The sequence below is a fragment of the Rhododendron vialii genome, chromosome 6a (assembly GCF_030253575.1).
Source record: "Rhododendron vialii isolate Sample 1 chromosome 6a, ASM3025357v1".
NCBI lineage: Eukaryota > Viridiplantae > Streptophyta > Magnoliopsida > Ericales > Ericaceae > Rhododendron > Rhododendron vialii.
Genome location: NC_080562.1, coordinates 22337438 through 22362723, shown reverse-complemented (window position 1 = coordinate 22362723; position 25286 = coordinate 22337438). Strand labels below are relative to the sequence as shown.

The window sequence follows — 25286 nt, the reverse complement described above, 5'->3', positions numbered from 1 at the left end:
TTTACGCATAATATGCAATAGGAGAAATGGACTCCCATCAAACCGCGCCATAGCCGAATCCAAACTGTAAACGAGACTTCCTATCCGAATTTAGCCTTAATTCCATCCAATGATTAGAATGCTTAAGATTTACAAGATGCCATACTTTGAGCCCTCCGGAGCAAATTAACATTCAAAACAATCCCGAATAAAAATAAAATATTAACAGAAAAAGTGAGGCAGCCACCTCCACTCCGCCCTAAGTGTGCGGCGGCGGCGGCACCCTAATTTGTGGAGGACAAAAAAAGGGGTCGTATATCAACAAATGCCTTTTTGTTGCTTGCTTTAATTTGGTTCCTCCTCTTTCCATTGCATTTTGGGATGGAATGTGATGTAGAACACGTGGAGGCCCAATTCCATGATCAGTTGGATCGAGCCAAGCCCCGAAAGTCCAAACGGTGTTTAATTTCAGATTACCCAAATTGGCTAAATTCGGACGAGCTCGGAATAGGCCCAAACTTGGTGGGCTGACTAAATTTCGCGCTCCGGTCAATACTCATAACCCTAAGTTGATGATCGATGGTGCTTTTCGGCCTAATTCCTTCGAATAGGCCTTCAATTGCGTTATTTTGCCGTTTAGGAAAGATTTGTTTCGTTAATAACTCTTAGACCATAATTCCTTTTAAGTTGATTCTTTTTGGGAAAGTCTTGTTTTTCTTTCCCGTTTTCAGTTTTAGGAAAAGCCCCAAATTATGGCACTTTTTATTTTTCAAGTTTATTTTTAGGGTTTCTAGAGTTTTAGCCTATTTAAGGGTTTGTAACCTAGAGTTTATGTAGCTTTTGATTAATAATATTGCAGAGATTTTCTCTTTCTTTCTTGTGCGCAAGATTTGCTCGTTGCGACGAGTTGTTTATCTCGTTTGGATTAGTACGCTAACTAATCTCTCGTGAATTCCGCTGCGTCAAGTGGTATCAGAGCAAGGTTTTACCTGGTTCGATGGCACTAAACACAGAAGAAGACACACCCATTGACGTTGGTCGTGGGCTTACTGACCTAAGGAGGATGGCGGAGGATCAACAAGCACAGTTGACCGAGATCCGACAGGATACCCACACTCAGTTCACTGAGATCCGTGAGATGCTGCAGGAGATGACTCTACAAATCCGCCAAAGGCCAGGGAGGGTTGATGAGGATCGCGCGTTGGGATTTGCCCATCGCCAACCTCGCAACCAGGATCGGAATCGTGCCGGAGGATTTGCTCGAGGCGCAACCGGTCGTCGTCAGATGGTAATACATGATGCTGAGAGTGAAGAATTCGAACCTGAGGATAATGAAGAACAAGAAGACCGTCCCGTCGGGCGACAACAACACCGGTTCGATGATTATCGCATGAAGGTGGACCTTCCCACGTTCAATGGTAATTTACAGATGGAGGAGTTTCTTGACTGGGTTTCAGAGGTTGAGAGGTTCCTTAATATGATGGAGGTTCCCGAGTCGAAGCAAGTAAAGATGGTCGCTTATAAACTAAAGAGCGGCGCTGCAGTTTGGTGGGACCAATTGCAGGCGAGACGACGGAGGCAAGGAAAAGAGTCTGTGACAACATGGCGCAGAATGAAACAGCTTATGATGGAGAGGTTTTTGCCGTCTGACTATGACCAACATCTGTTCCGATCATACCAGAACTGTTCGCAAGGATCTAGGTCTGTTTTTGATTACACGACTGAATTCAATCGACTCTCAGAACGTAATAATCTGAGTGAGACTGAAGGTCAGCGCGTAGCGAGGTACATGAACGGGTTGAAGCCCACAATTCAGGAAAGGATAGGATTGCAGCCTGTTTGGAAAGTTGACGACGCCCTTAACTTAGCGATTAAGGCCGAACAGCTGGAGCGTAAACCAGCCAATTCAGGGTACCGTCGAGAGTCGTTTGTTCCTGCTGCTGATAAGGGAAAAGAGAAACAGCCAACAGTGCCTGCTTTTCAACCTAAGGTTACAGTTGGTGGTGGTTCTAAATTTGGAGGAGCTAATCAAGCAGGTAGCTCCAATAACAGAAACGTAACTAAAGCCCCTAATCCATATGCCAAGCCATTTGGGGATAAGTGTTTTCGGTGTAGCAAGCCTGGACACCGCTCCAATGAGTGTCCAGATCGGAAGGTGGGCCTGGTAGAAGAGGGTGGCGAAGAAGATGGGCCTGAAGAGGATTGGCCAGAAGAAAATTCTTATGATGTAGATTATGCAGAGGAGGACGGGGAACGAGTGAATTGTGTGGTGCAACGGGTGTTATTCGCGCCGAGAGCAGAAGGTTCCAATCAGCGTCATAACATCTTTCGATCAAGCTGCTCCATCAATCAGAAAGTATGTGACTTGATCGTGGACAGTGGGAGTTGTGAGAGTTTTGTGGCAAAAAGACTGGTGGACCATCTGAAGTTACCAACCGAACCTCATCCCTCTCCATATAGCATCGGTTGGATAAAGAAAGGCCCTACGGTGAAGGTAACTGAAATCTGTAAACTTCCTCTTTCAATTGGGAAAATTTATAGATCTGAAGTTATCTGTGATGTAATTGAGATGGATGCTAGCCATGTACTGTTAGGTAGCCATGTACTGTTAGGTAGACCTTGGCAGTTTGATGTTGATATTGTTTATAAGGGTCGTGATAATACTTATAGTTTTAATTGGGAGTCACGTAAGGTTGTTATGGCTCCTTCCATTCATAAAGAGCCTATCAAACCCCCTAAAATAGAGGGGTCTTCGTTTCTAACAATTGCTACTTCCGAAGCTGAGTTTGTGACAGATTTCAAGGAGTCGGAACATGTTTATGCTATGGTGGTGAAGTCTCTGGTTGTGGAGGAAAGGGACAAAGCAAAGATTCTGATAGTTCCTGTACCTAAAAAGATACAGCCATTATTGGAGGAATTTGAGGAGCTTGTTACTGAAGATGTGCCTAATGAGCTCCCTCCAATGAGAGATATTCAGCATGCGATTGATTTGGTGCCTGGGGCAAGTCTGCCCAACCTACCACATTATCGGATGAGTCCGAAGGAAAATGAGATTCTGAGGGAGAAAGTAGAGGAGTTGTTGCAGAAGGGGCACATTCGGGAGAGTTTGAGTCCATGTGGTGTTCCAGCCTTGTTGACGCCAAAGAAAGATGGGAGTTGGCGTATGTGCGTGGACAGTCGGGCCATCAACAAAATAACCATCAAGTATAGATTTCCAATTCCTCGCCTGGATGATATGCTTGATATGTTGGATGGGTCGAAGTGGTTTTCGAAGATTGATTTGCGGAGCGGGTACCATTAGATTCGTATCCGACCGGGAGACGAATGGAAGACGGCGTTCAAAACTAAGGATGGCCTGTATGAATGGTTGGTTATGCCATTCGGCCTTTCTAACGCGCCGAGTACTTTTATGAGGGTGATGAATCAAGTTCTGCGGCCTTTCACTGGAAAGTTTGTTGTCGTTTATTTCGACGACATACTGATTTATAGCAAGTCTGAGGAGGAGCATGTGGAGCATGTGCGCCAAGTGCTGATGGTGCTGCAAGAAAATAAGCTGTATATTCAACTCAAGAAGTGCAGTTTCTTGACTTGCAGCTTATTATTCTTAGGCTATGTGGTGAGTTCTGAGGGTATTCATGTAGATGAAGAGAAGGTTCGAGCTATTCGTGATTGGCCAACGCCTAAATCTGTTACGGAAGTGAGAAGTTTCCATGGATTGGCCACTTTCTATAGGCGATTCATTCGAAATTTCAGTACTATCGTAGCACCAATCACGGAGTGCTTGAAAAAGGGCAAGTTTCTGTGGGGAGGTGAAGCGGAGCAAAGTTTCGCGCTGGTTAAAGAACGACTTTGTACTGCACCGGTATTAGCCCTACCTAGCTTTGAGAAGATTTTTGAGGTTGAGTGTGATGCTAGAGGAGTTGGTATTGGGGCTGTTTTGTCTCAAGAGAAGAGACCAGTGGCTTTCTTTAGTGAAAAGCTGAGTGAAGCTAGACAAAAGTGGAGCACTTATGATCAGGAGTTCTATTCTGTGATTCGCGCTCTCAAACATTGGGAGCATTATCTGATTCAGAGGGAGTTTGTGTTGTACACTGATCATCAAGCGCTGAAATTCATCAATAGTCAGAAGAAGTTGGACAGTATGCATGTACGCTGGGCTACGTTCTTGCAGAAATTTCCGTTCACTATTCGGCACAAGTCTGGGGTGTCAAATAGGGTGGCTGATGCATTGAGTCGTCGGGCTGATTTGTTGGTGACTTTGGCCCATGAAATTGTGGGTTTTGAGTTCTTAAAAGAGCTGTATCTAGAGGATGAGGACTTCAAAGAAATTTGGGCAGTATGCGTTCAGAACCGGCCTGTTAGTGACTTTCATGTTAGTGATGGGTACTTGTTTCGTGGCAATCGTCTTTGTATTCCTTAATCTTCTTTAAGGGAAAGCTTAATCCGAGACCTTCATGGTGGGGGGTTAGGTGGACACTTAGGGAGGGATAAGACTATTGCGAGTTTGGAGGAGCGCTATTTCTGGCCACAACTAAAGAAGGATGCTGGAAATTTTGTGCGGAGGTGCTATACTTGTCAGGTATCTAAGGGTCAGTCTCAAAATACTGGTCTTTATACTCCTTTGCCTGTGCCTAATAATATTTGGGAGGATCTGTCTATGGATTTTGTGTTGGGACTGCCTCGTACCCAACGAGGTGTAGATTCTGTATTTGTGGTAGTTGACAGGTTTTCTAAGATGGTGCACTTTATTGCTTGTCGAAAGACATCGGATGCCTCACATGTGGCTCGGTTGTTCTTTCGAGAGGTAGTTCGGTTGCATGGGGTGCCACAGTCTATTACCTCTGATCGGGATGTGAAGTTCCTTAGCCATTTTTGGGTGACTCTGTGGAGGATGTTTGGAACTTCGCTGAAGAGGAGTTCTACTGCACATCCACAAACTGACGGACAGACTGAGGTGACTAATCGGAGTTTGGAGAATTTGATTCGCAGTATCTGTGGTGACAAACCGAAGCAGTGGGATCACGCTTTGCCGCAGGCTGAGTTTGCTTTTAATAGTGCAGTTCACAGTGCCACGGGAAAATCATCTTTTTCCTTGGTATATGTGACATCTCCAAAGCATACAGTGGATTTGGTTCATCTCTCGCGAGGTCCCGGGGTTAGCGTTGCAGCTGAGGCAATGGCTAAGCAGGCTCAAGAGGTGCATGAGCAAGTAAAACAGAAGCTAGCTGAGACTAATGCGAAATACAAGAGGGCTGTAGACAAACACAGACGTGAGAAATTGTTCAAGGAATGGGATTTTGTGATGGTGTTTTTGCGCAGAGAGCGGTTTCCAGTGGGAACCTATAACAAGCTAAAGCCCAGGAAGTATGGTCCGTATGAAGTTTTGAAGAAGATTGGTGACAATGCTTATGTGATTGATCTTCCTGATTCCATGAAGATTTCAAAGGTTTTCAATGTTGCTGATTTATCTGAGTATCATGCTGAGGAGCCGTTGTATCCAGACTTGAACTCGAGGTCGAGTTCTTTCGAAGAAGAGGGGACTGATGTAGAACACGTGGAGGCCCAATTCCATGATCAGTTGGACTGAGCCAAGCCCATTCCGAGCTCGTCCGAATTTAGCCAATTTGGGTAATCTGAAATTAAACACCGTTTGGACTTTCGGGGCTTGGCTCGGTCCAACTGATCATGGAATTGGGCCTCCACGTGTTCTACATCAGAATGGATGTATTCTTTCTTTGTTTGTCGTGTTAGGAATTTCAGATTTGTTTTTGGCTTCATTTCTTGCTTTGGTGGAGTGGCCGTCCGTGGCTTTACAAGTCGCTGACAAAAGACCCCTCTGTTTTTCTTCCACCAATGACCTTGGAGTCTTTGTGAAAAAGAAAGCAAGTTTTACCCACCCTCCACTTTATTCACCTCTAACCTCTTCCGTTTCTCAGAAGACAGAATTTGGCCAAAAATTTACCACCGCTTACATAAGATATACGGGGCGGTTCCGGGGACCCTAAAAACCTCTAAAAAAACTCTTCAAATCTTAATCTCATAGTTCCCGATCAAATTTTGATAATTCGAGCCTCTTAATGTGTTCAAAACGTGATTTTAAGGGTGCCCGTGAGAAATTTTATATATATATATATATATCGGGGTGGTTTCGAACAGTTTTTTATTGAACTTTATTGAACGGTTCAATAAAAAACTGCTCAAATCAATCCATTCCCGGGTTTTTTTTTTTTTTTTGCCAATTTCTCACGGGCACCCTTAAAATCACGTTTTGAACACATTAAGAAGCTCGAATCATCAAAATTTGATCGGAAACTATGAGATTAAGATTTGAAGAGTTTTTTTAGAGGTTTTTTAGGGTCCCCGGACTTATTGCCGTCAAAAAAACAACGGAGCTAAGTTATCCCACCGCTCTGTTTCATTACTCTCCCCACCACTCTTAATCTCATTGTTCAAAATTGTTTTGGACTGTCCTATTTTAAAAGACTCTTTGAGGGAAGAGTTTAACTCTAGTCTAACCAATATGTCAAAATTAGATATGCCAAGTTGAGGCTTTGACGCTTGCCAATTTAACATGTTATACTTTGACAACTTAAAAATTCACACTCCAACTAAGAGCGAAAGCCAAAGGCTTGTAGCACAATGATATTTTCTGATTATTCTCTTGTAAGAGGTCAGGGTTTGAGTCTCATCACGAGCATTTGTGGTTCAAGGCTATAAACAGCCTTTAAATCTTTTGTTGACTAACTTAGAGCATCTCCAATGGGAGATGTCAAAGCTGAGGTGGACAATCAAACGGCTAGTTTTGGCATTAAGTCACCATCCAACCATAATGTCTTCTATCATGTCAAAAGTGACATGACTTTGAAGGGAGGTGACGTGGCTTTGAAGGGAAGTCTCAAGTTGTCAACTTTGACATCAACCTTCTAGACTGCCAATTTTCAAAAATTGACCATAAGCTTTCAAAGTAATTTGACATAAAGGTTGAGGAGAGGGAGCTTGATGTCAAATTAAAGATGTCAAATTGCCACATAAGCCTTCAATATAATTTGACATCTCCATTTTTGACCTCTATGGTTGGAGATGCTCTTGCAACTCTTGCTGTTGTTGTCAAAATAATTGTACCAAAGGTATTTTTTGGCTCATCACTTCTTTTTTTTGGAAAAAAGGGTTCGGTTCCTCCACTGGTGGAATGTCATTTTGGGAGAACCATTTTTCCTTCTATTTTGGCATAACTACTTTTCATGTTTGATGATGCCAAAATATGGCTGATCGCTTTGAGTAAAGGGCTCCTGCAAAACAAGTTCAAGATGTTTCCGGTCATGAGCCCTTCAATCAAACGATATAGTCACTTGGGTTCGGATCAGAAAGTCTACACACACATACAATCTGTGCACAGATTGTGCACAGATTTTATTGTGGGGCCCACCGCGGGTCTCACACAAATCATCCGAACTGTTCATTAAATGTAAAATATTTTTTAAAGGGTCCCCGTAAAAAATAATCTCAATCCGATACCTATAGATACTCGATCCAATCGTATAACTTTTCATTATCCGAAAATCTGAATGAAAAGTTAGATAGTTGGATGAATCACATATAGGTATTGGATTGAGCTTATTTTTTACAGGAACCCTTGAAAAAATGTTTTACATTTAATGAACGGCTTGGATGATTTGTGTGGGACCCGTGGTGGGCCCCACAACAAAATCTGTGCACAATCTGTGCACAGAAATCTGTGTGGATAGCACAGCTCGGTTCGGATATAAGAAATCATATGGAGGCTTTGGAAATTAGAATAACAGAGTTCGGATCATCGAAATTCAATCGGAAAATGTGAAAAATAGGGAGTCCGCACCTCCTGACTTGATCCTGACTGTATGTATGTATGTATATATATATATATATATATATATATATATATATATACAGTCCGGATCAAGTCCACACCCTTACGGTTCGCACCCGTCCGCACCTCCCATTTCCCGATTGAATTTCGATGATCCGAGCCGCTCAATGTGTTCAGAACTTGATTTTAAGGGTACCTGCGAGAAATCAGCAAAAAAAATGACCGGGAAAGGCTTGATCTGAGCAGTTTTTTTCTGAACCGTTCAAAAAAAATTGCTCAGATCAAGCCCTTCCCGATCATTTTTTTTGCTAATTTCACGCGGGTACCTTTAAAATCACGTTCTGATCACATTGAGCGGCTCGGATCATCGAAATTCAATCAGAAAATGTGAGAAATGAGGAGGTGCGGACCGGAGCTCCGGTCCACACCTCCTGACTTGATCCTGACTGTGTGTGTGTATATATATATATATAATCCGTGGAGATAAGAATGGTAGGATTTGGATTTCTTAACGGTAGATGACCTTTCCTAGCTGAGATATCTCCCCAAATACTTGTCAATCAACATGAACATAAGAGGATTCGGTGTAATTTGAATTAGGATAGGCAAATCATTCCATATTGGTTTGTACTCGGTTGGTTCGTGTTGAGTGGTTCTCATGTCGGTCCTGCCAAATCCCACATGGAGGTCAATTGAATAGGTCGGCTTAAGGACTAATTTATGACTTATCAGAACCAAGGTTGTTTGGTCGGCTCTTCACCTGGCCAATTTGCGTATGTCAACCTCGGAAATAAATAGGGAGGTTTTTTTTTTTTTTTTTTAAATCGTAAGTACTGAGTTTCTAGTGAGTCATAATTTGGGTCTCAAGCCAACCTACACAATTGACCTCCATATGGGACTCAACGGGACCGACATGAGAACTACTTAGCAAGGACGAGCAAGGTACAAACCGGTATCAAATGATTCGCCTATCCTAATTCACATTCCATCGAATGCCTAAGATCATGTTTAACTGACAAGGATTTTGGGAGATATCTTAGAAAAGGCTACATACTATTAAGAAATCCAAATCCTACCATTCTTATCTCCGCGGACTCTATAAATGAAATCCAAATCCTACCATTCTTATCTCCGCAGACTCTATAAATACAAGGCATTGCCATCCTTCTCAAGGTACGCACTCTGTTACCCTAATTTGTAGAGCCAACCCCTGGTCCTCAAACTTGTTATGCAGGAGCCCTTTAAAGCACTCTGTCTCAAGGTACGCACTCTGTTACCCTAATTTGTAGAGCCTACCCCTGGTCCTCAAACTTGTTATGCAGGAGCCCTTTAAAGCACTCTGAGCGATCGGCCAAATTTTGGCATCATCAATGTTGAATACAAACACAATTTAATTAATTTGTCAAATTTTGTTTCTCCTAGATCCGCCCCTGCTTCCTTCAACCAAGGTCGACCTTCAATTTTACCTAATGGGCAGCTACTAGTTTCGCTTACTTGGATAGAGCTTATCAACTACTCAACAACAAAACTAACGGCAACGGTGTTGCCGACTCTTCCAACCCTGTCAGCATACATGTACTAATTTTACTGTATTTGTTTCAAAAACACAAAATAAAAAATATATATTAACCGAAAAAATATCTGAAATGAAAACGGTCCTTTATATTTTGTCCTTCCAAAACTTACAACAGATCCCATTAACACAAGAGTACAGAGGCAATTTACACTAAAGCTAGCATTTCATCAGTAGAATGTGCTTCAAGCTTGTTGCCGATCATGGTTCTTTCTTGTTATCCACCTTTGTTCTGCTTCTGACCATTGTTGTTTCATTCTTCTGCAGTCGTCAATTTTTAAGAACTTAACGTAGTTATTAAGCGGGCTTTGCTGAGAGTCTTCTTCGGCGGCCTTTGGATTAACAAACAGCTCTGCAACCCGTTCTGTACTCTTTGCAATCCTTTTGATCAGTGCGACTGGCCAGGTCAACTTGCCAAAATTATCCCTTGCCCTTGTGCCTGTATTCTGATCTAGAAGGGAAGGGTTTTGTGGCAGAAATAGAAAAGTAAAGGGAAAGAATGCACGGACTTGGGTATGGTTCAAGTATCTTTACCGGTTCCTTTTCTTTTCAAATCCCTCCCCAAAAAATCAAAGATCAAAACATGGCCTTTTGACAACTACGGTGGCGATACAGAGCCCTAGCAAAATCCACAACAAAAAAGAAAAAAAAAACTAATCAATCAAAGCCATTGAAGCAGAATAAATGAAGTATTTATTCAGTACACGAAGATAAATGAGCAAGAGAATGATTACCAGTATCTTCAATGAATCAGATGCAAAAAATTCGAGGTAAAGTAAGTAGTTAAAATACCCAAGGTTCTTACAAAACGGAATCATAAAAGATAGAAACCTGGATAGATTTACAGCAATTTTTTGTTGGTCCAGTTGGCTATTTGATTAACTTCCATAGAATTTACAGTAGGCTATGTGGAAATGTTTGCCATAACAAAGGTGTACAATCATTTCATTCTAAATCTGAAAGGTTCAAGTCCATTCTCTGATGATGTAAGCAATGGAGTGAAACAAAGAGAAACCATGTTGGACATCAAGGAATCAAACTGACAACCTAAGCCCAATGACTATATGATGAGCCTTACCTTTTGACTTAGCTGTCTGGGCCACTGGTGAGTCGAAGTGCTGGGTAGTTGTATTAGTGTTATTGCTGCTGACATGCAGTTGTTTGATAACCAAGACAAGATTGCATATCTGATGTATTAATCAACATTTGGTGACCCCTCGTATCTATATTGAACTACTGGAAATATTCAACAGGCGGTCTAAAACAGGTTCCTTAGAGGAGGTTCACCATCAATCGCCACAAGACGGGATAACATTTTTCAAAATAAAAGGTAAGGCTGTATGTATGGAACATCTATCCGACTCAAAGTTAGAAGTTACAACCAAACTCAATGATTAAAGAATTTCATCTAAGGGCCATGACTAAGCCCGCACAAGCCCCTCAAGCAGGCGGGCTAGCCCAGCCCGAATATTGTATGGACTAGCCTTGGGATTACCCGGGCTGCCAACGCTATCTAGCCCGTGTTCTAGTCTACGAAGTAAGTAATAAATGTCCATACTTCCCCTTTGGATAATATTTTTCCTACGAAAAATTATTTTACTTCCGCTAGCTTACTCTCATATAACAAGTTAAAGGGGAAAAAAGGAGTGATTGTGAATTGTGATTATGTGATTAGCATAGACTAGCATATTCTAGAAATAAATTCTATTTCAAGGTTATGTTCCCTCCATCCCACTCTAACGATCTATTTTCACATCCAAGATAGTAGTATAAAAAAAACTAAGTTTTTGTGTATGTGCATCATTTGTTGTCTCTATTGAATCATGCATTTGTCAATGAATGACTATTGAATGCGGACAGAGGGAATATTCGTTAGAAAGTTCTGTGTTTGATGTTTAACTTCTCGCACCCTTGTATAAAAAGGTTAAAGAAAAAGAAAATTTAGAGGGTGAGCGGAGAACATAATTGTGTGAATGACATATATGTTTCTTGAAACAAAATTAATTTCTTTAAAGCTTGTCTAAGTTAACAGCTAAAACACACACTTTTATTGTTGTACTAAAACAAAGAAATAAAGAAACAAATCACAAAATAATAAGCTCACCCACCAAGCCTGCCTAGTCTTGGCCCATGGGTTGGGCTTGGTACTATACTTTCCAGATGAAGCCCGACCCACCCGGCTCGACAAAAAAAAAGCGCATCAGCTCAAGCCCGGGGGCGGGCTTGGGTAATGACTTTGTGGGCTTATCCGGCCTGGCCTCGATGATGACCCATCGAACTTAGAGACTAATGCCTTGTTCTCTTTGCTTTTCAAAAAGCATTTTTCAAAAAATACCTCCTAGATTCTCCCTACTTTCAACATTTCTCTCTCTATCTCTCTCCACTTATTACCTCTACTATTTTTCAAATCCAAATCCAAACACAGAATAAATTTGATCACCATTTCGTCAAATTTATTATAACTAGCTAGCACAATCACAAATATTTATATATGGTCATAGATCATTCTTCTCATAAAAATTATAACAAGAAAAAGCTTCTTGTAAAACTTTAGGCTTTAGGGAAGCAACAAAGGATGGCAGACACTGAAATCTACAAACCCTATAAAAAAACACATGATAAAATTGCAGTCCACTACTGTGAAACCCTGTTAAGTATATGCAGAATTTAATAATTCAATCAACACTACTGCATCATTTTAAGCACATTGATAATACGAAGACAGCACACATAATATGTTTATTTGGAAAACCAGTAACAGAGGAGAACAGAGAACTAGACCAAGAAGCAACACTATTGACTACTGCTACCACATTGCTTCAAGAAAACAAGATCAGTAACCACCACGGAGAAATCCCAGCAACCTTTTTTGATCTTCCCCAGTTACTTACTTGAGATATCTTATATCTCTTGACCCGTCGCATGAATGTCACTTGACCCGTCCCATGAATGTCACAATGCATTGCATCTCTTATGCAGACTTGAGGGAGAACCAGGTTACCTGTGTCCTTAGTCTAAACTGGTTATACTCCTACAAAACTATCTGGAAAAAGATCTCTGAAACTCTGAAAGCCCTCAATCCATCAAGTTTTATATCCCCTTGTTCTTCCTTCACTGGCTTAAACATATTTTGAGTAACATTCCAACCTCATCTCTCTCCTCCTCATCATAGTCTTCATCTCACAAGCACAAACATTGGGCTTCTCTAGTGGTCACGCACTTCTTCTCATTCTCCCTTGACATCATGGATCCACTTTTGTTATGTGTTACTGCCACCCTGGCAGTTCATGATTACTTTCCTTATTCCACCATCATCATAAGATGAATATAACCCAAAGCTCATGTTTATCAACAGATGGCTCTCAATCAACAAATCCTCTTAAATAAGCTTTAGTGACAAAGCAATGCCCTCTTGAACCTAAACTGAAGCCCTGAATACTGTGCAAGACAAACTATACTGCCTCTTCTCATCATCTTCAAAACAAGAAGATGGAGAAGATCATCTAATACGCTTACCGCTCATCAAGGTTCTTAGTATTACTTGTAGTTCTTCAGGATGTGAGAGAAATTGGAATAATTTTGAGCATGTTAGTATTCATTGTTAAGTCTAACGAATTCCTTAAACTTTTTAGTCATGATTATGATATCAGTTCAAATTCTGTTTGAAGTTTTTAATGCAGATTCGCACCAAAAAAAGAAACAGGCTAAGTCAAAAGCGTCCCAATGATGTGATGTTTGTTAAGCATAAATGAGCATTGAAATGTCGATACCTGAAATGCGGTATATTAGTTCCATCTCCTTGAAAGTCATTGATGAAAGCAATGACTGGTTGGTTGGGAGGATAGAGGAGGAGCTTGTGTTTGACGATGATAACCTGAATTGGGATGATGTTGCTTTAGCTTCTAGAGACGAAAACCTGCACTTTAGCTTACAGATGAGGAAGATGATCGGAAAGAATGGAAAGATGAAGAATCCGATGAGGAAGAAGAAGAACCAGATGTGGAAAAACTTTAATACGTGCATTGATAGCCATTATCCATACTCTTATGTTACATTTGGAATGTTACATTTTTATGGTACTTGGAATTCTAGAAGTCTTGGACTTAGCTATGTTTAACATTTTGCACCTCACTCTGAAGAGGTGTGCCACGTACTTAGGCTCCACGGGAGACCATGCCACCTTGGTGCGCCTTGAGCCTTTTAGAACATTGATCCAACTCATCACTCAGGGCAGAAGCTTAATGCATTTTTCTGGAAAAATGTAATAAGGCAACTGTTGCCACTCATCAGCCCGCTCCTTCAACTTCTAATCCATTCATTTTGCTGATCAAAGAAAACTTCTAATCCATCTCAAACCCTCTTTGAGTAGCGGATAGTTTATAGTAATGGTAACAAGCATACCCTTTCCTAACCTGCCTTTTCCTCCATAACTGAAACCGCCAGCTCACTATTCTTAGCCCATACCATACCCATCCAGCGAGGAATGAGAATCATTCCCACTGGTGGCTTGAAAATATTCCAGAAAATTCAGGTTAGTATTGTTTGTAAAAGACCTTGGATCCTCCTCCAAACAATGGAACATTATTGCTTCTAATTAACAACAGCTTCAACGGCCAGTCATCGGGCAGTTGCTTGTAACTCTATTATATCAATAGGTGAAGGTGACATGTGCATAAATGTTGCAACCACACTTGTCCTTTTGTCACTAGACATAGGTTGGAGCACTTTTTGAACCTTTTGGGTTTTAGACCTAATCCACAAGTGTAAGCTTTAACAAAAATTGAATATCCATGCCATATACACATAAATATGCACATTAACCACAAGTGATAATTATACATTCACATGAACAATTAGGCATAATTGGCTAATGCATTCAGAGTAACATATCTAACATTCAAACATATAACGAGAAAACGAAGATGATCATCTTGTAAACTTATAATCAAGGAGATCTAGAGCAAGAACCAAACCTCAAAATGTGCTTCAGAAAACAAACATTATCATTTCAAAACAGAAGCTTTCGTATCCAAATTTGGCCGCCCCCTATCTCTTGAGAATTCCAATCTCCCGGGTGACTGCCCACGAATTTTACGCCTTCCATGCATTACTGTATTTCGAGAAACTTCAGTGGGTTCTTTGTTTCTTGTCTTCCTGGGGTTTCTTCCTTCTAAACTATTTGGAGATCTTAAAGGCCTCTTAGCCTCATACTTCAGTGTCCTCCTTGTCTTAACTCTATCACCTCTAGCATTCACCTGAGAAACCATTTGACTCCTATCCGCATCACTATAGTCATCATCACTGCCTTCCTCAACCTCAGAATCTGAAAAGTCATATGACTCCCCATCTCGTCCCTTTTCAGTTTCACCATCCTGCATTTCTTCTCCTTCTCCTTTGGAAGAATGGGCCAATTTCGGTTGCTGAGTATTTTTACTCTGCAAACCTTTTGTTTTCTTATCTTCCTTAATTGTGTTCATCAGATGAATATACTTACCCCTCATATCCATCAACGGATGATTCTCAATCAGCAGATTCCTCTTGTAACCCTCCCTCAAAATCACGGTATGTGTCCCAATTTTACTCGAAAGATAAAATATACCAGGGTGCTGAAGCAATGCCCTTTTAAACCTCGCTCGGAGCCCCAAACACTCCCCAAGCAAAAGCACATTTTCTCTGTCCGTCTTCTTCGCAATAAGAAGATGGAGAAGCTCGTGCAGCACCGACACGGCCCATTTATCTGCCTCGTCACTCTTGGCCGGTAGATGTAATGCATTTTCATACGGAGAAACATAAGGCAGCTTCTGCCACTCATCAACCCACTTCTTGAACTTCTTATCCACCTCGAAACCTCTTGAGTATTGCAAAGGGAACGCAATAGGCGTACCCTTTTTGCAAGCCTTCTTCTCCATCACCGAAACCGCCAGCTTGTCGCTCCAACACACCAATTCAAGATGGGGATCAGAACGATTCCCATTCCCACCAGTGACTTGAAAATAGTCAGGAAACTCGGGGACCAGGGTTTGGGTAAAATCATGGGGCAAACCCAAGTCCCATTTCAACCTTTCTACGATGTGTAATGGGAATTTATTGATTCTAGCTAACATCAAGAGCTTCAAAAGGCGGTCAGCGCCTGCTCTTTTGTTATCATCGCTCTGGTAAATAAAGTGTTCCTCGGCATCGAGCAAGAGTATTTCGGGGGTCAATTTGACGTGCGGGTGGATACCGATTCCACCGGGGAAGAATTCTTGGAAGACGGAAGGGTACCTGCGGATGAAATCGACGGGGCGGGAGGCGATGCCGAGGGACTCTCTGTGCTGGGCGATGAGAGGGAGTGGGAGGGACTTGGACGGCTCGAACTTGAGGAGGTTCTTGAGGTTGAGCAAGGGTTGGAGGTTTCCTTCTTTCTCCACGGCGTGGTCGATGGCTCGGTCTCGGACCCATTTGATGGATGCGACGTCGAACAAGGAGCGGTGGAACTCGTGGCGGCGGCGGCGGGGGAGAGAGCGTCGAAGAGATTGCATAGTGGAGGGAGGGGGGTTTTGGTAGTTTGGACTGATGAACGTTGGAAAAGGAGACGGTGGAGCAGAGGGACAATGAGGGTTTTAGGGTTCTTTGGAATAGTGGGAAAGAAAAGAAATGAACGGAATTTTTTTGAATTTTCTAATACTTCGTACGGAGTATTTGTTTTGGACAAAAAGGGTAAAGCAAATAAAATTTTTTGACAATTGATAATGCCAAAACTCATATTTCGTTTCGAGTAAGGGGGTGTTCCATCTCTAAAAAAAGAAGGTTTTGGAAAAAAGAAGGTAATTTCAAGCTCAAAAATTATATATTTATGCAAATAATTTTCCTACCAATATGGATCTTGTTTGATAGATTTCATTGAGATCTTTTATACGGTGCAAGAAAAATTCAAAAATTATTTTTTATTTTTATTATATTTGAGTTTGAAAATTGAAGAAAAAATACTTTTTAAAAAGGAAGGTTAGTTGGAACGGGGCCTAATTTTTTTTTGGTATCACCGGTATACCAAAGACCTGGTATCTCCCTTCACAAAGAAAGTTATATGTGGTAAACTGTAATTTTTTAGGACTTCAACTGTAATTATTTCTTCCCAATTCACTATTACTAGTTTTTTTCATCGGGGGCGACTATTCGCAATCCAGTATTTTCTTTCTTAACTCATTAAAAATTTTCAATTATACTCGACAGTTAGTTACCGAAATTGAGATACATTTTTAGCATACAATTACCGAAATATAATATTTTTTTCAACAGCTATTTACCGAAAATGTATGTTCGGCAGTTGTTTACCGAAGGTTGAACATATTTTCGACATGTAGTTACCGAAATATAATCTTATTTTCAACAGCTATTTACCGAAATGTTACGTATGATTTTCAACAACTATTTACCGAAATGTAGTGAGCTAAGGAAAAAAATACGAGGCTGCGAATATTCGGCCCATTTCCGCCTCTATACACAAAAAACTACATCCGCCCAAATTACTTCTGTGTCTATCCCTGCTAACATCTTTGCTTTCTTCTCATTCAATTGTTTTTTTTTTTAACTTTAATTTAAAGGTAAAAAAATAAATCTTGAGGACATAAACCATTCTAAAAAAATAAGAGGTCTGTGGTCAAATTTTACAGTAGTAAAATTTTCGTTGAAAGCACAAAGATTAAATGATATTGTGAGTAATAATTATGGTATACTGTGAGTTTTTTCAACTAAATGATTTATCCCTAGTGAGAGAGATGCGTAATAATTATGGGATACTATGAGTTTTTCATGTCATAGGTCTTATATAATTGTATGAAATCTTGTTTGCAAAGTAATTAGAACACCAGCCTAAATGATGTTTATTTAATTTTGGAATTTTTTAGCATAGAAACTCAAATAATTAGAAAATTAGATATTCAGTTGATTTTGATTTTGGAAAAAAAAATATTCTACAATGAGTTCTATAGTAACATGCATGACTTGTATTTTCGTAATTCATTGATTTTTTTCAATACAAATTAACCAAGTATGATTTTGGAAAAATCAAATCATAGACTAATTAGGAAATTGAAAAGAATCACAATTAATCGTGTAGTGTCGTATTCGAGTCGTGTTGATTTGGGTTAACGTGTCAATCCGAAAAATTAAACAGTTACTGTGTCCTTATCGAGTTACACGAGCCAAATTCGTGTTTGTCCCATTTAATTTTTGTGTTGCCGGGTCATGTCATATTCGTGTTGTGTTTGTGTCGTATTAACGGATAGTGTCCCGAATTTCCACCTAGCTGGGATAAGCAGAGGAGTAATTTGGGCGGCGGTTAGTTTTTTTTGTGGACAAAGGCGGAAAAAAAACAATTATTTTAGTGCCAATATTGAATTGGATTGGAATAATTACAGTTGAAGTCCTAAGAAAATACAGTTTGCCACATGTCACTTTTTTGTGAATGAGCAATACCAGGTCTTTGGTATACCAATGATATCAAAAAGTTTCTCTATTGTTTGTGCCAAAACCAAAAGTGTTCCTGCCAAAATATTAGTAGTGACTCCTCATTGAATTACTTATTTGCCCCTACTACTCTCCCTCTCTCAGACACGCATAGAAACACACACACACTCTCTCTCCAAAACCCACTTTTTGACATTTCCCCCAAAATTTTCTCCACATTTCTTCCCAAAAAACATAAGCCAAGGCAACAAAATGACTTGGATTAAATCCTCTGCCCTCAGTGATTTTGGTTTCTGATAATGATAGAAAAAAAGAATAGCAAACTGTGGTGATTGCTTCATACAATTTCATTCTTTCTTCTTTACGGTACCATTTTGCAGTCTGAAGAGGTAACTAAGCATGAGACTCCATCTAACATTAAATGATTTAGATTCCAAAATACAATTGAAGGATTCCATGGAACTAGTTTCATATACTTCCATATACCAAGTTGGGTGGATGTTTGAAAATAAATTCCCCTATGCAAATAAAGAATATGAATTAGAGCCTTGAATTCTAATTCATGAGAGAGAGAGAGATGTGGAAGTCGGGAGGGAAAACGGGTGGACCGGGTGGTGGTCGGGACTCGGGAGGGCCTTGTGATCACTAGTGTAGTTTAGGTTTCAGAAGAGGGCAAAAGTGAGAGTTAATTTGAGGGAGGAAACCTGAAGAAATTTTGGAGGAGAGGTCAAAAAATGGTATTTGGAGAGAGAAAGCTAGTGTGTCAGAGGGAGATTGTGTAAAATCCTGACTTTTCTTTTAAAAGAAAAAAAAGTAGTAGTTTAGTCACGTGGTCCGAATAGAAACCCGACACACTGTATGAGTTACGCAACGTTGGGATTTTAACTTAAAAATCCGACACCGCCACGATGACTCTTAAATTATTATTAGTCTGTGTTGAATTTTTGGGATTTTTCGGAGATTGAAATCCAAATGCGTACGGACCGAAGTTGCGACGAACTGACTCACCATACTACATGTCATGGAGTGGTGCTTCGGAATTACAGGTGTAAGCTCAATGTGTTCAGAACGTAATTTTAAGGGTACTCGCGGGAAATCAGCAAAAAAAAATGACCGGAAAGGCTTCATCCGAGCAGTTTTTGCTTATTTTTTATCGAATGGTTCAAATAAAAACTGCTCGGATGAAGCCCTTTCCGGTCATTTTTTTTGCTGATTTCTTGCGAATACTCTTAAAATCACATTCTGAACACATTGAGTGGCTCGGATCATCAAAATTTGAACGGAAAATGGGAGAAATGGAGAGGTCCTTATTTTAGTTAAAATAAGGACCTTTTCATTTGAAAATGAATATATATATATATATATATATATATATATATTATGGGTAATTATCAATTAGAAGACAAAACAAAATAAAAGAGATTAGTACAGGAGAGAGAGACTCTTGTCTATTCCTTTTTACCGAGATCCACCGCTTTCGGTTCTATTCGTTTCACCAGAGGATTTCTACAATTCCTTTTGGTAATCTTCTCACCCATTAATCTATTTTATAGTTAGTAATAGGAAATATGTATCTGTTTATGACAGAGGAAATAGATTTAGGGAAAAACTTCTTACAACTCACACATGCATGATGCACGTATCGCTGGGAAATGGCGGCCATGGCTGCTGGCCATCTCGACACCACTTCGGCCACTCTCTCTCACCTTTTCACCGCATCTTTTCTCCTCTCGCGTACACAGCACTCGAACCCCTGAAATTTTCACACAAGCGAAACCCCTTCCGGCAAAGAGTTTGGCTTCGGAACTCGTCGCCATTAATTGATTCAAGTAGATTATTTGTAAATGCTACTACGTCTGTTATAAGCCCTAAATTTAAGAGATTGAAATAGGAATTGATTTAGCTAATTAAAAATCCAGCTGAAATCCTTAGTGTCTATCCTAATAGATTGTTGGAATTCTAACTTCAACTTGTGCGTTTTTGTACCATAGCTTCAGAGGAAATATTAGGTTAAAAGTATACATTACTTTCATTTTAGAGCTATAAAAAAAATAGTCCTTATGCCGTTTCGATGGCCTAATTTAAAAATTAATTTACCCCATTAAGTTCAACTATAACAAATAGTAATTTATGGTAAATTTTGTATAGGTACCAGCACCTTGGGCTAGTTCGGTGCCATGTCAAGTTAGATTCATCTTTTTGGTGAGTTACGCATACCTTAGCTACATGTATTTTCTGAATTTTTGGAAAGAAATGTCATTGCTTGTTTTGCTGAAAAATATGGGAATTGAGCTTCCTACTTGCTTTATTGGATGTTAATGCATGTATGGTTGGTTTACAAATCTTTTGTGTTACAGTAAATCTAGACCAAGGCAATATGTTTTGGGAACTTAAATTTTACTTCTTGTTAGTACATGCTTGTGATAATATGAATCATTCGAACGTTGTCTCGAGCGCTAGAGGACATGTAGAGAAACTAGCGGCATGATGTAATAAGGTAGGAGATGCAGCCGGGCATCACCGGGTAACGATATCTTACTACTCTTCAATGGGGTCGCTCCCCAATCGACTGGCAAAAATACCGTTGAATTTTATTATCGCTTGAATGTGCAAAAATGAAAGGGGAAGAAGAAAAGGGTCCATCTTTGGACCCAAAAAATTGAATTTATGGATCAAGATGCATGTTACTGGAAAATTTGATGAGAATACTTGAAATGTTGCTTGGTTCTTGAACTCTTTTATTAAGTAAGGTATTTCCATGGTCAAACTTGTAACTTTGGTATACGTTTCTCACTCGAGCTTTGGCTTATGAAAACCTTTTCTAATTTTCCAGGTTATTGTAGATAGCAAGTTGAGGGCCAGATGTGTTGTTTGGTTAGCTAATGTAAATAGCACGTCTGTAAAAAGGAGCAGGAACGTTATGTAGTTTTGAGACAAGTGTCATTGTAAATTATGCTTAGTAGAGACACTCTGGAGTTATATGAATAGCTGATTCTGTTGTTTCTCTTTATATGTTTTTTTAGTATGCTCTAAATGGTAAAGGTGTTGGAGGCCTTAGTGATTCTGTCACCGGCCGGTCACGTGACCCGTAGTTGGGACGTGACAGAGTTGGTATTAGAGCATGGTTTAGGATTTAGGGTAAAACTCAAGAGTATAGGGGACACATCATATATTGGCATACAACAATTATATTAAATATAGAGCCAATGGAAACAAATAAGTTAATTATTGTGGTTTCTTTCTCCTTTTGATTTGTAGGGATGGCAAATTATAACTTTCACCAAGGAAGGGATGAATTGGGTCGTTATAAGGTGGTTTCACTGGGACCGAGAGTGTACCATTGTAGCTTTATGGACATAGCAGAGCATATGGAAAACATAGAGAGAGATGTAGAGACCAAGGTATGCCAAGATATAGAAAAGGTGAATATAGAGCATCGATATCCTCCACGGATGACTCAAGCGGTTGTCCGACATAGGTTGCGATCACAAAAGTTAGTCTTTAAAACGGCAATGGAACTGGGTACTTCTTTGGATACTTATATGGAGTTAAGGAATGGAATGGCGGTGAGAGAGTCCACAGCTCAGAATTTCAGTTCATTTGCTCCGGCACAGGCGACCACCTCAACGCCTGCGCCTGATAGGAGGGCACAACGTGTATGTTTTCGAGAGCCTATGGTCGTTGAGGGAGCCGGTTCTGATTCAGAGGAAGAGGAGGAGGATCCCGAGGAGAATCCCAATATAATTGTGATATCTTCTGACTCGGAGTAACTGATAGGAGTGTACCGGGAACTAAGTGCACTGACCGTGTAAAAATGTAAAAACTGTATAATATGTATGGTAAGACTTATGTAATGGTAAGTATGACTGAAGTAATGTATATAACCTTGTCGATGTGGATAGTTGTATATGGTGTTGTAAAAAAAAAAGAAAAAAGAGAAGGTGTACTCCCTTTTGTTGCAGTATAAACGTGTCTAGTTATGGATGAAAGAATGTGTTGCCCGTATTTTACTTCAATTGTTATGACTAAATCTAGATTGTGATAATCTTTAATCTGTTTTGTTACTTAGACATTACTATGGTGCGACGTCGCACTCAAGCAGAAATTGAGTCGCAAACGAGATTTGAACGCTTAGAAAGGACAACAACAGACTTAACTACTCTGGTTCAAAATCTACAACAAAACCCCTCCTCCACCACGAGAACAACCACCACCCCAAGAACAACCACCTCATTTGTCACCCCCACAACGACAACCTATAATATCCAAACAAAATGAGAATCAGAATCAACCCCAACCGACAGCAGGACTTGATCTTAAGGAGTTCCTGAAATTGAAGCCTCCCACGTTTTAAGGTAGAATAAATCCTACTGTTGCATATGAATGGCTTGCTGAAATCAAAAAGGTCTTTAAGGTAATTAGGTGTACGGAAACGCAAAAGGTGAGGTTGGCAAGTTATAAGTTGAAAGGAGAAGCACACCGCTGGTGGAATTTGAAAGACAAGGTAGAACCGGGTATGGAATGGAGGCGTTTTGTGGTAGTATTCGAAGAAAAATACGTCAGGACGCGAGGATGTCAAAAAAAATTTTGAATTTAAAAAGAGGAAGAATACGAATGTTGGGAGAAATACCGGGTATGACAACCCAAAAAGACAGAATACTGGGAAGGTGGATCAAAGAGGGACTCTTCTTGCTTGTGTAACATGTGGGAAGAACCATTCTGGAGTATGTTGGAAGATCAGTCTAGGGAATCAGGGATCGAGTATCCCGATGTGTGTTACGTGTGGTAAAAATCATTTAGGAGTATGTTGGAAAACTACGACCAAATGTTTCAAATGTGGTCAGAACGGTCATATTCAGGGGGACTGCCCAAAGAAGTTAACTGGAGCCAATGCGATGCCAATAGGGAACAATGTCAAAAATCCTACCGGGCAAAAGACGGGGACAAATCAGAAACAAGGAAAGGCTTTCGCGCTAACTCCTAGAGATCCGCGGAATACAGAATCAGTTGTTGCAGGTACTATACTCATTTGCTCCACTCCTGCCTATGTACTTTTTGATTCAGGATCAACACATTCCTTTATTGCTAGCCAATTTGCGTTGAAGTTGTCTAAAATCCCTGAACCACTCGCATATGAGTTATTAGTGTCAACGCCTTTGAATAGTAGCACAATATGTAAATTGATATATAGGGAATGCGATGTGAAGTTTGGGGGTAAAAAGTTGATAGCAAACCTAATATCCATGCCTATAGGTCACTTCGATGCAATTCTAGGAATGGACTGGTTATCTAACAACAGTGTTACTATAGATTGTAAGAATAAGTCCATTGTCTTTTGAAGCCCTGGGCTAGATGAGTTTCGATTTTATTGGAGAAAGAGTGTTCTCACCTCCATATTGCATTTCGGCGGCTCATGCTCAACGACTTTTAAAGAAGGGTTGTGAAGGGTACTATTGCAGTATAGTGTAGAGTAAGACCAAAAAAGAAACGTTGGAAAGTATCCCTGTGGTTCAAGATTTTTTGGAGGTTTTTCTAGAAGATTTGTCTATTACGCCAGTGGACAGGAAAATAGAATTCTCAGTTGACCTGGCACCTGATACACAACCTATTTCTAAAGCACCTTATCGGATGGCACCAACAGAGCTTAAGGAACTGAAAGTGCAACTACAGGAATTGCTGGAGAAAAGTTTTATACGACCTAGCTCATCACCATGGGGAGCACCAGTGTTGTTTGTAAAAAAAAAATATGGGACTATGCAGCTATGTGTTGATTATCGGGAATTAAACAAAGTGACGATCAAGAATAAATATCCACTACCTAGAATAGATGATTTGTTTGATCAATTGCAAGGGAGTCAGATATTTTCTAAGATTGATTTGCGTTCAGGATACCACCAGTTAAAAGTGAAAAGAGAGGATATTGAGAAGACAGCTTTTCGTACTCGGTATGGTCATTATGAGTTTATTGTGATGCCATTTGGAGTGGCAAATGCCCCCGCTGCCTTTATGGATTTGATGAATCAGGTATTCAAGCGTTATTTGGATGATTTGGTGATCGTGTTCATTGATGACATTTTGATATACTTGAAGAATGACGAACAGCATGCAGAGCATTTTCCAATTGTGTTGCAAACCCTTAAGGAACAAAGGTTGTATGCGAAATTTAAAAAGTGTGAATTTTGGTTCAAGGAAGTGGTTTTTTTTTGGGCACGTTATAAATGGTGAAGGAATTTCTGTGGATCCCCAAAAGATTGAAGCAATTGTGAATTGGCCAAGGCCGACAACTGTAACCGAAGTTCGAAGTTTCATGGGTTTGGCCGGTTATTATAGGAAGTTTGTGCAAGACTTCTCTAAGATTGCAGTACCCTTGAGTGAGCTAACAAAGAAGGGGGAGCCATTTATTTGGACAGAGAAACGAGAGCAGAGCTTTCAAGAGCTAAAGCAACGACTCACGACAGCTCCAGTTTTTGTACTTCCTGATGGAACTGAAGGATTTGCTATTTACAGCGATGCCTCACGACAAGGATTGGGTTGTGTATTGATGCAACGTGAGAGAGTTGTAGCATATGCTTCTTGGCAGTTGAAGCCTCATGAAAAGAATTACCCAACACATGACCTAGAATTATTTGTTGTCATTTTTGCGCTGAAAATTTGGCGTCACTATCTTTATGGAGTGTCTTGTGAGATTTATACTGATCACCAGAGTCTGAAGTACATTTTTACTCAGAAGGAATTAAATTTGAGGCAACGACGTTGGTTAGAACTGATGAAAGATTTTGATTTTACGATTCGCTATCATCCTGGTAAGGCGTATGTGGTAGCCGACGCACTGAGCCGAAAGACGGTAGGAAAGTTGAATCATCTTATTACCCAGCAACAAACCTTACAGGAAGAGATGAAAAGGCTGAACGTAGAAATTGTTGCTAAAATGTCCAATGTTAAGTGTTATGTGATCACAGTACAACCAACATTGATTGAAGAAGTAAAGACTCGACAAATGGAGGATTATAAATTGAAGAAAATATACGATCAGGTGAAGGACAAACCCCACATCGATTTTTCAATTGATGGACAAGTAATGAAGTTTAGGAATCGGATGTGTGTTCCTAACATTCCCCAGCTTAAGCAACAAATTTTAGATGAACACCAGATGTCAAAGCTTGCATGTCACCCCGGAGTAACAAAAATGTACCAAAGTCTGAGGCAACAGTATTGGTGGATGGGTATGAAAAAAGAAGTGGTGGATTATGTGAGTAAATGTTTGTCATGTCAACAGATCAAAGCGGAACAACGAAAACTCGCCGGTTTATTACAGCCACTACCTATACCTGAAGGAAAGTGGGAGAATTTAATGATGGATTTTGTAATAGGACTACCTCGCACGCAGAAAGGAAACAATTCAATATGGATAATTGTGGATCTATTGACCAAGACTGCTCA

General features: G+C 40.2%; 2 protein-coding genes across 11 annotated transcripts; one reads left to right on the top strand and one right to left on the bottom strand.

Moving 5' to 3' along the window:
* The first annotated feature begins 1042 nt into the window (after positions 1 to 1042).
* On the top strand, positions 1043 to 3280 carry LOC131328492 (uncharacterized). The gene has a single exon (XM_058361433.1). The coding sequence runs from the start codon at positions 1043 to 1045 to the stop codon at positions 3278 to 3280; it is 2238 nt and encodes a 745-aa protein (XP_058217416.1).
* Positions 3281 to 9417: 6137 nt separating this feature from the next.
* LOC131329519 (protein WHAT'S THIS FACTOR 9, mitochondrial) lies at positions 9418 to 16038 on the bottom strand. Of its 10 annotated transcripts, none has more exons than XR_009200783.1 (4): positions 14372 to 16038; positions 13169 to 13314; positions 9933 to 10017; positions 9418 to 9844 (listed from the first exon to the last, which is right to left on the bottom strand). XR_009200783.1 is itself a non-coding variant. In XM_058362678.1 (2 exons), the coding sequence occupies exon 1, from the start codon at positions 15917 to 15919 to the stop codon at positions 14402 to 14404; it is 1518 nt and encodes a 505-aa protein (XP_058218661.1). In that variant the 5' UTR covers positions 15920 to 16038; the 3' UTR covers positions 9418 to 10017; positions 14372 to 14401. The 10 variants fall into 10 exon arrangements, 4 of the variants coding, with proteins under 4 accessions (XP_058218661.1, XP_058218663.1, XP_058218664.1 ...); XR_009200782.1 differs by having other exon boundaries at positions 9418 to 9837; XR_009200780.1 differs by having other exon boundaries at positions 9418 to 10017.
* Between the last annotated feature and the right edge of the window lie 9248 nt (positions 16039 to 25286).